Raw genomic sequence first — 13,429 nt, 5'->3', positions numbered from 1 at the left:
GTAGACTAAAACAGCTTTGCCGTAAAAATGCAGACGACCAATGCACACAACACATGTGCACTTGTTTCTTGCGTGTTTTTTCAGTAATGTGCTAGAGTGTATGCATGAAAAAAATATGCTGTGGGCCATCCGGCATTCGAACTTCAAGCAAGTAAGAATGAAAGCTGTTCTAATGCACACCGAATGTAGTATGAAAAAAAAAAAAAAAAGCTATGGGCTATCCAACATTTGACCTTCGAGCAGGTGAGAACACAAAGCTGTTCCAATCCACACAGAATACCTGACCACTACACCTTATCAAAATACAGGACGATCGAAGTCGGACTTTTATCATATTTCGTAACAGACAAGTCGAATCTGTGAGTACCTGATGATCCTTATTTATCTGGCACGCATTACCAGTCTTTGAACGTAAGCTCTCGTCAGTGTAATAAAGCCGGAGGTCAGCGCTCATGTTATCTCAATCCCTGTCCTTTTCATTTCAAGCAGTTCATTCAAAGATGTTAAGCTGCCAACTCAACTGACTACATTTCGCCCTGAAGGTGGGCATCACTGCACAGCAGGTAAGTAGTGCCACATGACCCAATACAGTCAAATACTAACGGTTAAAACGTAGTTACGACGAATCCCCGACCGAGTCCCATAGAGCCCAATGCGTTTGCTGACCGCTTAAGCCGTAGTGGTTCGCCCTATGCCTACCGGTTAGTGCGTACCCTCGTACCGCGATAACTTTTTATGCCATAAAATTTTACTGTGCCGCTCAACTTCCCGACGCCAGAATGTGCCACCAAAGGTCTTCCGCCTTTTTGAGAAGTGCGCAGATCAGTCGATCCCCGATTCCGACTTACGTGCAATTGCGGCCACCGACGAACCCGCCGACAACCTTATCACAATAAGTATCTTCAGCTATCTGCTCGGGCACGCGTGCGGCGCAGCGCTACTTTTTAAGCCTACTGCACGCTTTTATTAGGCGACAACCTGAACGCACTGGGCCGCCGATCGCTGCCGCTTCGTTGTGCGCGGCCGTCTTCAAGGCTGAAGTTGAATTAATGGCATAAATGCTTGGGCAGGGTCGAAGAACTTCAGCCATGTACCAACTAGCCCGACAGCAAAAGCTACTAAGCCGTCATCAGGTGCGCACCGCTTTGTAGAAGCGAAAGCAGATCGCTGTTGCGTAGTTAGCGTTGCGGGTCGCTGGCGCTGAGAAACCTCGCTGCATTGACGTTATCACACTAACGCACGTGTACGATACAGCAAGCGTAGCGCGGTTGTAGCCATACTGCACGCTTTTTATTAGGCGACCACCCAACGCGCCTCTGTCCGCTGCCAGGACCGCTAGAGCATCGCGTAGTGCGCATCGCTTGCATGAAGCTCATCATCGATGCGTTAACCGAACAAGCTACTCGCCGCATCTGTGCACGATCTGGAGCGAAGTGGGTACGAACAACATTCCCACGATAAATGCGCGCGTGCGGCACGGCAAGCAGCCCGGTAGTGACGGCGCGAGCCGAGTAGGCGACGCGCTGCACGGAACTAGCCGGGAGACGATCGGCTCCCTGCGGCCATACCGCGTTTCACTGGAACTGTGTCAGTTTTCGTTTAGTGGCAGATCGCGGTTAGAGGCACACACATAAACCGCGGAAATCAGACACTGTCCGTTCTGTCGCTATGTCGGTCACTGCGTTGACCGCGTATCCCGGACCCTGCAATAGTTTCGAAATGCTCTTCGGCGTCGCCACTACGCGTTATCGGGCAGTCGTGCGAGTGTGCCAGGATCTTTTCTCCACTTTGGCAAAAAGAAAGAAAAGGCTTTGCGGTGGGTACTTTAGGCAATATTTGCTGTGGCACTCTATTTATTTGCTGGCGGCAATGGCGTACGCTAGGAGATGCAAATTTGTACTTGGTGTTTAATGCGTACTACCGTTTAGTGCGTAGTTATGCCGCGTTCCCGGCAGGTACGTATTAACGAGGTTTCACTGTAGTATGCAGTGTGAAATGTGCGTGACACTGCACACATTTTTTTACTGCAGGACGAAACGTGAATTCAACTTCAAGCAGGTGAGCGCAGAGGTGGTGTCGTACTAAATGTCTCAACATTGCATCTTAAGCTGAAGGTAGGCATCACTACGCAAGATGTGGGCACTTGCAGATGAATACATTTGGTTTTATAGAGTCAGTCATGTAACATCTTAACATCCTCACTTTTTGAACCTGTCCTCTGGGTTACCTTCCCTGTAGCATACAAGTTTACAGGAGCATAAAATAAAGCAACCAAAGGGCATTTCTCTCACATTTACAGCTAAATCAACTGACTTTTTTTATACTGTAACGTACTGTTCTACAAAACCATTCAACTGGTCTCTTGCCTTATTCAAGTGTTGCTCCAACGTATTTAATACGAAGTACAACAGGCAGCACTTAGTGAGTAAGTCACATGCGGTAAAAACGGGAAGCAGGAACAAAACGGAAATATAGTAGCGCTTTGAATTGAGACACTGCTTTTCTTTTTCTTTCTTCTGCTTTCTTCACCTTCTAAGAAATAAGACACCCTTCAAGGTTCTACCCTGACATTTCTGTGGATTGAATGCCTGACCAGCAAGCAAGGGAGGTGGATACAAAGGAATATTTTCCCCTTTATTGTTTGGTAATGACCTCTCCGCCATATTACACGGTACATTTAACGCCTGCACACTTTGGAGGCATTAACAAAAGAACCGTAACCTCAAAATGCAACCTGAACGTTCCTTTATTTCTTTTTTTTTTTTGATATGACTAATGTGCCTTTTCCAACGATACATTCATTTGTTACACCCAGAGAATATATCCCTTGCTACGGTAAGCAGCGAAAATTCTCCGTAGAACAAAAATTCTGTGCGAAGCAAATCTAAGATGATGACATTGCAGCATGGAACGCTAAAAGGAGTGACGTGTGCAAATGGCCAAAGCCGACAAACTAGAGAGTGAAAGAAGTACAAAAACATTTGTTGCTGAACTGACACTAACTACTGTTTTTAGATACACGCAATGTTTCAAGACCCATTTGGTCTTTTCTCGAGGGTTGACAGTATCGACGGTGGAAGTGGCATTGTTACAGCCAACCCCTGAGAAACTGAGGAACGGACTTAACGAATCTTAAAAAATCAAGTCCATCTGAAACAGATGATACCAGTTCAATATCTGGAATTCTGAACGCTGTAACTGTTTTGATATCTTGATGAGTTTACTCCTTTGAATGGTTACTTTCATTGAAGTTGGTATTTAATATTTATCTTCTAAAAAGAAAGTTGCTGCTGTTGAAAAAAAAATCGAAGTATATATGAGGTCAAGTTACCTTAACCCTTTGTGGTTTGAAACCTTTACCCACCTTCTGTACATCTTGGCCTAAAACTAAAGAAATCACAGGCGAAGGAAAAGAAGTTTGCTTACTCATTTAGAGATGGCGCATAATGCAATAAGGAAATGTATGCGGGAATCAACCACAAAAGAACTTGCCGAGCAGTGCCAGACCACGGGCCGCTGTGGCCGTGTTGCATTGTCGGTAGGGGACCAAAGGGTTAATGAAGTTTATTATTCGTTACTCATGGAAAGAAGGCCTGCTAATAATTAAAAATAAATAACAAAACAAGTACAAGAATGCTGCTAGAAATTTTAAGCATCCTGAGAATAGTTTCATCAATCTGACAATTTCGATCGTTCCAGCAGCAACAAAAAGCTTTTCCTCCAAGTGGACGAGAAAAACGGTTTCGGGACAGTTCGGCAAGGAAGATCTTATCTGCGCCAGTTCAATCAGCAATAGACATTGTTCCAGGACACAAATAGAAAAGCATGTTGCCAATACCACGTGATAAGATGGCCATGAGAGATCCTGGCATTCAACCTACTACAACAGAACGAGTGCACTGCAGCAATTCTAGCGGTGGCCCTCACACTGCCCAATACCTACAGAAGATTGCCAGACCGGCTTAGATTTGTACCTGCAGCTGGCTTTAGTGAAATGGTTTGTCTAAACATACTTTATTAACCTTATAACCAAACCACAGAACTTCAGAGGCAGAAGGGCGGATAACATAAATGCGACAAAACATGTAACATCTTTACAATAAAAGCTAGGGCGTGATGAAGCTGACCTGTTTGCATTAGCGTGACGAGCTGCCCTCGGAGTGACGGCAGGTGCATCCTGGGTCACTGCAGCCTTCGCGCTGTGCTTTTCAGGCGATTTCTTTTCCTGTAAAAGAAAAACAATAAATAAAAACAGCAGTCACAAAGATATATATGAAATCTAATTGTGGCGGTTAATGTCCCCAAGCAGCACAAAGGCTATGAGACATGCTGTAGTTGTGGGGGATAGGGCTCGTGATTGACTCCATCCACTTTAAATTATTTAAGCGGCAACCCCACTTCAGAAACACATTCCTTCGTCTTGAATTATAATTTTAGAAAGTTTTCACAGCTTACGTATTTTGATGAGCTGATTTCAAATGTACAATTATTTTTATAATACAGCACACAGCAAGACTTTCTATCCTAAACTGTTAAAGTTACAAAGCAAATCAGCATATCGCGATAACCTAAAACGAGAACTGTACACTCTGAAATGAGAATGGACGTTCTAAGCCCTTTTGAACAAAAGTTGCGGCATGTTGAACATTCACGAGTGAGTCGATGCCAGGCTGGGATTTTCGTTTATGAAAGTTAAACAAAACTATGAGCTGCACAGGTGTGTGACAAGACGTAGCACACACCACACTAGATGCAGAAGGGTGCACAAAGATTGTGTGGTTCAACATGAGCTTACATCTGCAAATTGAAGTTGTAACGTTGCAGGTCAAAAACAAGTGCATGGAAAAGCGTGCAGTGTTAAGGCTTTCATGATCACACTATATCTGCACAGCTCTTACAGCAATGTCTACTCAGTAAGAAACAGGGTATATTTGTCACGAGTGTAGTTAGCTTTAGCTAACCAACCTCTCCTTGGACAAGTGCACCACACGCTGCACAAAACGAAGCCACTACGGTGGTATCGTACAATCCAGCGGCACTGTGATTCACGGCAGGTATTACAGCGCAAGATAAAGCCATTGACACCACCAGCGTGCACCGTCTTGCAGGTATCGCGACACATCTAAGCACGAGCACTTCTTGCCGATTGTGGGCTGTAAAAAGATAAGCCACATCCCAACAGTGTGAACTGTATCCCAGGTTCTGAAACCCGACAACCTTAGGTAGAGCCAAACATGTGTCAGAATACACGAGCACGGAGCGTTATCCCCGTGAAGAAAATATCAATACAATTGCCGAAACTGGGTTATTATAACTAGCAGATTGCTGAATTCTGTTTACAGCAACTGCGCATACGGATAGTTTTCATTGATGCCATCGTAACCATAGCATACTAGTACGTCTTGAAGCTTGGCGTAAGCAAGTAATAGACTGATAACAGCAATAAACCGCGGAAACCCGGCCACTGTCAGGTGCAACACACACAGACGTCAATGTGACCACTTTGTTTGGGCGCTAGCACAATGAAAAGCTGCTTCCATGACGTCACATGGCAGGAAATGTAAAAATAGAGCATGTATTGAATATTATGTCCAAGACAATACACAGCAGACGTATTGTAATACCTACAGCGTAAACTATATTTTGGCTAATACTACATAAGTACACGGAACAGTGGTGGCTAAAGGTTGCCATGCTATCAAGTCAGAACTAGTTAAACGACGTACGGTAACCGTTAATGCAGTACTAGGCAACACAACAGTGTTACGTATTATGAGACCGTACGTATTATGAGACCGTTATTATGAGACCGTTACGTATTATGAGAAGGAGAGAGAAAGAGAGAAGAAGAGAGGGTCGTGGCCGAGTTAAGAAAGAACGGATACACGACAGCTTTCATCCGCCGTGTGGCATGCCGCATGCCGAGAGATCAGCTTCCCCACCGCGGAGACGCATCTGTGAACGACACACGTGACCCTCCTCCCACGCTGGCCACCCCACCAGATACAATGGTATCGAAGAAACCAGCCCAACGAGTCGTCATCCCGTATGTTCCGGGAACTAGCGAACAGCTCGCCAGGGTTCTCGGAAAAGCTGGGGTCACGGTGGTTCACAAGCCGGCCTCAACGCTCGCTCGCTTACTACCGCGGCCGAAAGATCGACCATCCCGGGAGCAACACCAGGGCGTGGTCTACAAAGTGTCATGTGCTGACTGTCCAGCGAGCTACATAGGCGAGAGTAAGTGCTTCCCGGAAAGAATGCGCCAACACAAAAACGACGTCAGAAAGATGGAAATACAACGCAGTGCCCTTGCAGAGCATTGCGAGAAGCACGACCACAAAATTGACTTCGAGGGCGCTTCCATCATAGAAACGGAAAGGAATCTGGGAAGGAGGCTCTTACTCGAGTCGTGGCACATCCAGAACACACCTGCAAATGTGAACCGGTCCCTCGGAACAATGCCTCCGATCTACGTGCACGGCCTCCGGAATGTGAGGGAAAGAGAAAGGCGGAGCCAAAAACAAGCTGCGACGAAGCCCCCCTGATCAGCACAGTCACCCCTGAAGAAGAGACCAAGCCGGTCTCGAAACGTCGGGTCTCCTCCAAGAATTTGTGGCTGGAGGTATTTCAAAATCCTCTTCTTAATTCTTCCACCCAGCCAGACAGACTTCTGTCGAAATGTTTACATTTAAGTATTATGAGACCGCAACTGATACCCTTCCGAGACCTGAAGGCAGAACAAAGACAATAAAAAATATGAAAGAAATTCATCATTATGCTTATAAAATATGGTTAGATAAAAGAAGCAGCAGCATTTTTATGCGTTTGAGCAATGAAAGCGCTGCCTTGTGTATGTTATGTCGAAGTCTCCGTTTCTCCGTAAAAACATACACAACAAGATGGAGCACTGTGTGATGGATTGCCAATGTAATGATACATTATGGATTTTTGTGTCCTCTTATAATATTCTTAACTTGCTTCCCAGCTGTTTGTCTATTACTGTAATTGTACAAGGGCACAGACTAAACCAAATTTCCTCAAAGAATGACAGCAAAGTTATGAGTGCACCCCCTTCACGAATTTCCACATAGGCTTTTTTAGTACAGGTTCTCAAACAAGTTGTGTAAGAAACCACTTCAAAATAGATACAAAGATGTCAATATATGTAAACATAGAGCATCTTCGCCACGACGTTGGAGAATCGACACAGTAAGAAGCTGAGCGAATCTCATACACTGTTCGATACGACTTTGTCACGATTTGACGCATGCCATCAGCATTCTAGACTAAGTTTCTACGACATTGTAGCGTGCTTTTGGTGGCAACGAATATGATTCAACGACAATCATTTTAGCTGCCCTGTTGTAGTACCAACGAAGTGACAAGCTGCACCAGTGACATTGCATGTAAGCCGGCGCTTCGCGAAACAGTGAGTGGACACAAATAGAAAGTCTGGAAACTGCTAGGCACTTTGCAAACATATGTAGGTTGGCTTTCCTGCAAGAATATTTCCAGACGAAACATCCCGTTCCCAGAATGCTTTCCTCACTCTAGAAGCGTTCACCCCTCCACAATCCAGCTAAGACACTGCAGGAATGTCACGCCTGATAGTAAGTTCACCCTTGTACAGAGAGAAAGGATGAAATGAAAGAAATCAAAGGCAGGGATTAGTGGTGAATGTAAAAAACTGTTTGTCTGCTAGTCTGTGGTTCAGGCTGCTTATAAGGAGATACACACCTATTTTGAAAGCTTCAATTTACGCAAGTTACCAACAGTTTGTGAAAGTTGGTTGGGGGTCACAGGTTACCACACAGTGCTGTAGCGCAGAGGCACCAGACTGTAGTTTGGGAGACAGACCTGCTGAGTTGTTCCTTCGGAATGGTTCTGCACCAGAAGTGGAGTCGGGCCATCTTTGCAGCCGTTCGTAGCCGGCTCCATGCTGTCTTCGTTTCACGTGTTGATCACTTCACCCTGCAAGCAATGCAGGTACATGTATTAATGCAGCAATGCAAGCATGTACCTGCAAGCAATGCAGGTACATGTATTAAGAATGAGAGGCATTCGTGACATATATATGTAATGGTTCAACAGGAGCTAAAGGAGTCGGAAGTGTACGAAGCTGCATGTTTATCAGACATTTTGTCTTCCTCCTTCACCACTACTGCACCACATCACTCTTGGGCGGTACACACACACACACACACACACACACACACACACACACACACACACACACACACACACACACACACACACACACAATTCCGGAGTTTTACGCGTCAAAACCCAGACGTGGTTCTGTGGCAAGCTGCAGTGGGAGACTGAATTTTGACCACCTGGGGTTCTTTAACGTGCACTTTTAAATCCAAGTATGCGCAGGCGTTTCGCGCATTTCGTCCCCATCAAAAAGCGGCCGGGAGTCGAACCCGCGTCTACGCGCTTAGCAGCGCGACACCTTTGCCACTACGCTACCGCGACGGGTACTTATGTCAGAAAAGCCGAGTGGTAGGTCTGAATCAAAAAGTTCTGACTTTGTTGAGTGGGGATTCTAAGCAGTCAATGCACGCGCTAACTATTTTTAAGATATCACAGGATAAAGGGTGCGTCCGTTAACTATGAGATGGTTTCGGGCAATAACTATACGGTCAATCCCGTTCATACGACCAAGCTGCGCTCGTTTTTTTTTTTTCTTTTCTTTCGCGCGCGCCTCAAATGAACTTTGACCTCGACCGGGCGACCACAAAACTGGAGGCTGCCGCACAATCCGGTCAAGCTACTGATGTATTAATGTGGCAGCTGCAGCATTTTCTTTAACCACTCTAGCGACGCACGTACACGAAAGATGTTTACAACGGGCTTGTTGCGCGCAGAACGGAAGCGAACGCTGCGACGTCGCAAACATAAAAAAATATATATAAACGCATACGGGGCGAGGAGACGAGCCACAGTGCTACTTTTTTTCGCGAATTCGTAGTAGTACTCCTCGTAGCATCATCGAAACGAGGGAGAGGGATAATCGCGCCACCGCAGCAAACCGCAGAGGACGCGCCTCAAGGTATCATCATGTTTACAAACCGATTACACAGGTCTGCGCTATGAGGAAACGCATCATATCTTACAAACGCCAACCCCGGCAAAGACGCCGAAGGCCTGCGAAGAATGTTAATGACTGCAGATTTATAAGGAACACGAGCACGCCCTCTCAAGCAGCCACAAACGATTCCCAGCGCGCGTCAGTTTTTGAAAAGCACCACACTGCAAGCAACAACGCTACCGTAGGGAAACACGGAAAAGAGGCGCTTGCGCGGTCATCTCGGCACCGTAAAATGCGGGGGGTCTCGATCCAACAGGGCAACGTTCTAACGGCACACACGATTAATTAACAGGAGTCGGCTTGTGGGAGTTGAACACATCCAAGGCGCGAACGCTGGGCTGTTGGATCTGGGCTTCGGCTGGACGCAAAGCGTTTGCCGCTATCGCTGGCTCGTCTCTCGGGTGAAGCGAAAAACCCTTCGGAAAGCTTCAAACATTGCCGCTAAGCCTAAGCGTTGGGCGCGCTTTGCGAAGCGGCGGCGTTTGACTGGCTCCACATCCGCTGCACTTTTATGTGTGTGCTTTTTTTTTTCTTCAGGGACCACAGAGAGTCGACGCGGCATAAGACCCGTTGGCAACACCACGGACACACCTGCATGCTCGTGCCGTAGTCGCGAGACCCGCAGGCGATGCGCTCATCTCAGCTCCTGGAAACGCGGCCGCGCGAAAGAAAACTGGCACGACTAGGGAGGGTAAACTACACAAGCGCTCCCTTCTTTCGATCACTTTGGCGCGGCCGGTGTGCGCCCGCCCGAAATCTCCACGCACGCGCGCGGGAGTGTAACCACACTAAAAAAAGTGCCCACTTACCGCACACTTTGTACGCGTAGACGGTAGCGAACTGACGTTTTCAGAGGCCAACCGGCAGCGCAGCCGGGTTGCAGAGCGCCGAAGCCCGGTTATCCGTCATGTCGGCCATGTTTAGGAGAGCGGCGGCGGCGGTGGCGGCTATGTTTGCGGGAGAAGCTCTTCATTCACCGCGTCGCTTGCGCCACGCCAGGGCGTGTAACGGTGTGGTGCCGATGGTCATGGACGAGACGATACTTCAGCGCTCGGCCCGTAACACGGGCTTTCATGAGGGGTTTTACGCTCACCGCCGAATATCACACACACCGGGGGCACGGAACACCAAACAAATGGGAGATGGCTTCGCAGTCATTGATTGGCTGGAGGAGTCGGAATCATCTTTTGTGACTAGCGACATCTACAGCACATCGTAGCATAGCCAGCCCCTGCGGTAGGCAACAGCAGCGAGATGGAGAAATATGCATAACGGGGCGTGTGCTTGATCTGTCTCAAAGAAGAACGGAACGAAAATGCCTGGACACCTCAGTTCATTCTTCCGTTCAACGCATTTTTGCGTCCGTGAACCTGAAAGCCGTGAACGCGGGAAATTCGTTTCGCCGTGCGGCGTTCTACGCGCTACGTTAGCTACGTGCGTTTTTGAGGCGTCAATTGCTCGGCGCAACTAAAAAAAGAAGGCACTCGATTATTTCGATTAGCTTGCCCAGACAACAGTGCCAACCACTCCAGAACGACTCGCTGAAATGGTATTGCGCGCTGTTCAAAACAAACCGCGCGCTTCTGGGCACCATAGCAACCCCGGTAGCGTTCACAACAAGCGCGCGCGCTGTGAATAAAACGCACCGCAGCTGAAAGAATGAGCTATGGAGAACTACAAGACACTCGGATGGATAGGCGAAGGAGCGCACGGAGTTGTCTTGAAGGCTCGCTGCTCTCTGACAGGTAGGATAGTGGCGGTGAAGAAAATTCCGCACAGAGGAGCCGCTGACAACAGCTTGCCATGCGCAACTTTGAGGTACGATTTGGGGTCTCATTGCATCCAGCTCTTAAGCGAGCGACAGTGCTCTACGCGAACTGCAATGCACTCTATTCTTTTACAGGGAAATTAAGGCCATACAACATTTGGAACACGAAAACGTAAGCACTGTTCACGTACGTACGTGTGTACCGAATATAGAGAACGCCGGCCCAAACAAAAGGACGATGGTTGAATTGTCAAAGCCGGCACAGTAATGTTAAAGTTCTTCCTCGTGGAACAAGACGTATAATAACAAGCGCTGCAGTACGCTGTCGTTTACAACCTAAGAAAAGATGTCAGCTCCGCCCAGTGCCATCGCTGCCCCGCCCACAGCGAATGTGCATAAATGCGCCATCCAATAGCGCTTCTTCATTTCTGTGACGTCAAGCCAACCCTGCGCACGCCTATGTTCAAGCCTATTTTGGGAACGCAGATACACGTGCGGTCCTGGACATTGTCAAACTCTGCCATCTTCTCCGTTCTGATGTGCCACGGCGGGCTCACCGATTGGCTAAGAACGCCGCCATTACAGAATATGACAACGTCGCGGAATTCGACATGATGTCTACAATAACAGCACAGCACGTACATGTAACCAAATAAGCTATGATCTCCGTCACCTGCTAGACAATCAAAAGCGACAGTCATACTTTGGTTCGTCAAATTATCTGCCACGGATTCTCAGTCCGCGTATTTCACGAATGGTGTGTGGTTATTAGCATGATGCGTTTCCCCAATGGCGTGCGTTTATAAGCATAAGGGTGAGGGGGTTCTGAAGACCCCCCCCCCCGAAGTTTTATCATGCTTTAACTTTTTGGGTGACACTAAAATATTTACACGCTTTCAAGCGACCACCAGTTGCCAAAGTTAGCCGTTCTACACACAACCCCTCTCCCCCTCCCCCCCCCCCCCCCCAAAAAAAAAATTCCTGGGCACGGCACTGGGGCAGACTTTGCGCCTTCCCCCGCCCCCCTCGTGCGCACGCCTATGGTAATCAGCGTGAGCAATCTTGATAGCAAAGTACCGAACGAGGGCGTAGCTTTCAAGATAGGAAATGCAAGCAAGCCAGATGACGATTATTGTTCTTTGGCAGAAAGACGCCCCAAAAACGTCCGCTTAAGACTGGGCGTGTTGATAACAGCGCACGAACATTAGAGAGGACAGAAGAAAGAATAGGGTGCTGACTTGCAACACTTTCAGCTGACTTCCACAAGTTCCAACAGCGATGAGTTATAAAAGTTCTAACTGTTGGCCATCGCTTTGTTCTTGCTTTTGTCCCCTCTGAGGTTCTTGCGTGGTACTAAATTGGCGTAGCAGTTGAGGGGAAAGAGCAGGGCTGGGGAGGAGGTTGTAACCTTAAAAGGGACAAAAAAGTGAAACACTGAATCGGTTTAGACAGATCAATTATTTTTTCAGAACTCTACTGTCATTAATTTCGCCATCATAGGATAATTATCAGAAGGGGTAATCAAGCTCAAATCTTTTGAATTTCGCGCCGAAACTTCAGCACCTGAACGTCAGTGTGACGTCACCGATTTCAATGTCTCTGCGTATTTTGGTCACATTGGTGCTATGAAATTTTCTGAAACTTGCCATTTGAAGACTTTGTGCCCCTCAGAGCACACTCTAAAGCATTTTTATTGGCCGACTCTCACGTAGGCTCCAGTAGACGCCGTCAAAATCTGTGACGTCACGGCGAGCTGGTGCGGGAACTTCAAGGGGGCGTCGCATCCTGTATTTTATTTTTGCACGGCTTCTCGCTTACCAAGCGTCTTCTGGAGGTAGGAGTAGTGCTCTCGGTATTGTGAAACTAAAATTTACTATTTCAAAAATGGTTTACCAGCTAAATGGTTTTTGAAATGGTTTACTAACTAGCCCAGCAACAGGTTCTTTTACTGTAATTTACTAATACGAGAAAAATCGTTTTCTCTTTAGTGTCCCTTTAATTGCTCGCAGCTCCCTTGATGCAAGGTGCTTCGATTTGAGTGTAATGCGAATGCTTTACTCTACACTCTAAGAAAAAAAGGGTGTCATTTGACTCTTCTTTTATATGTGAGAGTCACATGTGTAGCACTCTCTTTAGAGAGGCACGTTGACTCTCTTTAGAAGAGTCGTGGGATCTATAACTCTCTTTAGAGAGTCACATTGACTCTGTTTAGGAGAGCCATGGGACGTGCGACTTTCCAAAAGAGAGTCAATGTGGCTCTCTAAAGAGAGTGCTGCACATGTGACTCTCACGTGTATAAAAGAAGAGTCAAAGGACACCCTTGTTTCTTAGAGTGTGGCTAATGCCTGACCCCTTACATAATTTGAAAAACCGTTTCAGGGGCCCTTTCAGCACGTGCAGAAGACCGCTAATTAAAGGGGTCATCGAACCACCCCTCGAGTTTGGTAAGAAAACGGATCCTGCGAATAGCAGACACTGCTATGAACATCTCGCCAAATCTTGCGGTCATGCGCGGCAAAGAGACTTTAGAAGCGGAGCAAGAAATTGCCATTTTCTTAGGCACCCTC

At 47.1% G+C, this 13,429-nt stretch overlaps 2 protein-coding genes across 3 annotated transcripts in view; one reads left to right on the top strand and one right to left on the bottom strand.

Annotated features, from left to right (window-relative positions):
• The window catches only part of LOC119374424 (poly [ADP-ribose] polymerase tankyrase), a 119,286-nt gene extending 109,055 nt beyond the window's left edge, over positions 1-10,231 (bottom strand). For both annotated transcript variants that reach the window (XM_037644511.2, XM_037644513.2), the window contains exons 1-3: positions 9,904-10,231; positions 7,858-7,971; positions 4,128-4,225 (exon numbers count right to left, since the gene is read on the bottom strand). In XM_037644511.2, the coding sequence (XP_037500439.1) occupies positions 4,128-4,225; positions 7,858-7,938 (179 nt within the window). In that variant the 5' untranslated portion in view covers positions 7,939-7,971; positions 9,904-10,231. The remainder of the gene's footprint in view (positions 1-4,127; positions 4,226-7,857; positions 7,972-9,903) is intronic.
• A 481-nt stretch (positions 10,232-10,712) lies between these two features.
• Positions 10,713-13,429, top strand: part of LOC119373815 (cyclin-dependent kinase 20) — a 16,420-nt gene continuing 13,703 nt past the window's right edge. The window contains exon 1 of the mRNA XM_049411106.1: positions 10,713-10,912. Within this exon, the coding sequence (XP_049267063.1) occupies positions 10,761-10,912 (152 nt within the window). The 5' untranslated portion in view covers positions 10,713-10,760. The remainder of the gene's footprint in view (positions 10,913-13,429) is intronic.

The sequence above is a fragment of the Rhipicephalus sanguineus genome, chromosome 11, assembly GCF_013339695.2.
Source record: "Rhipicephalus sanguineus isolate Rsan-2018 chromosome 11, BIME_Rsan_1.4, whole genome shotgun sequence".
In the NCBI taxonomy this organism is placed as follows: domain Eukaryota; kingdom Metazoa; phylum Arthropoda; class Arachnida; order Ixodida; family Ixodidae; genus Rhipicephalus; species Rhipicephalus sanguineus.
The sequence above is the reverse complement of the archived record's forward strand: the minus strand, read 5'-3'. Positions and strand labels throughout refer to the sequence as shown.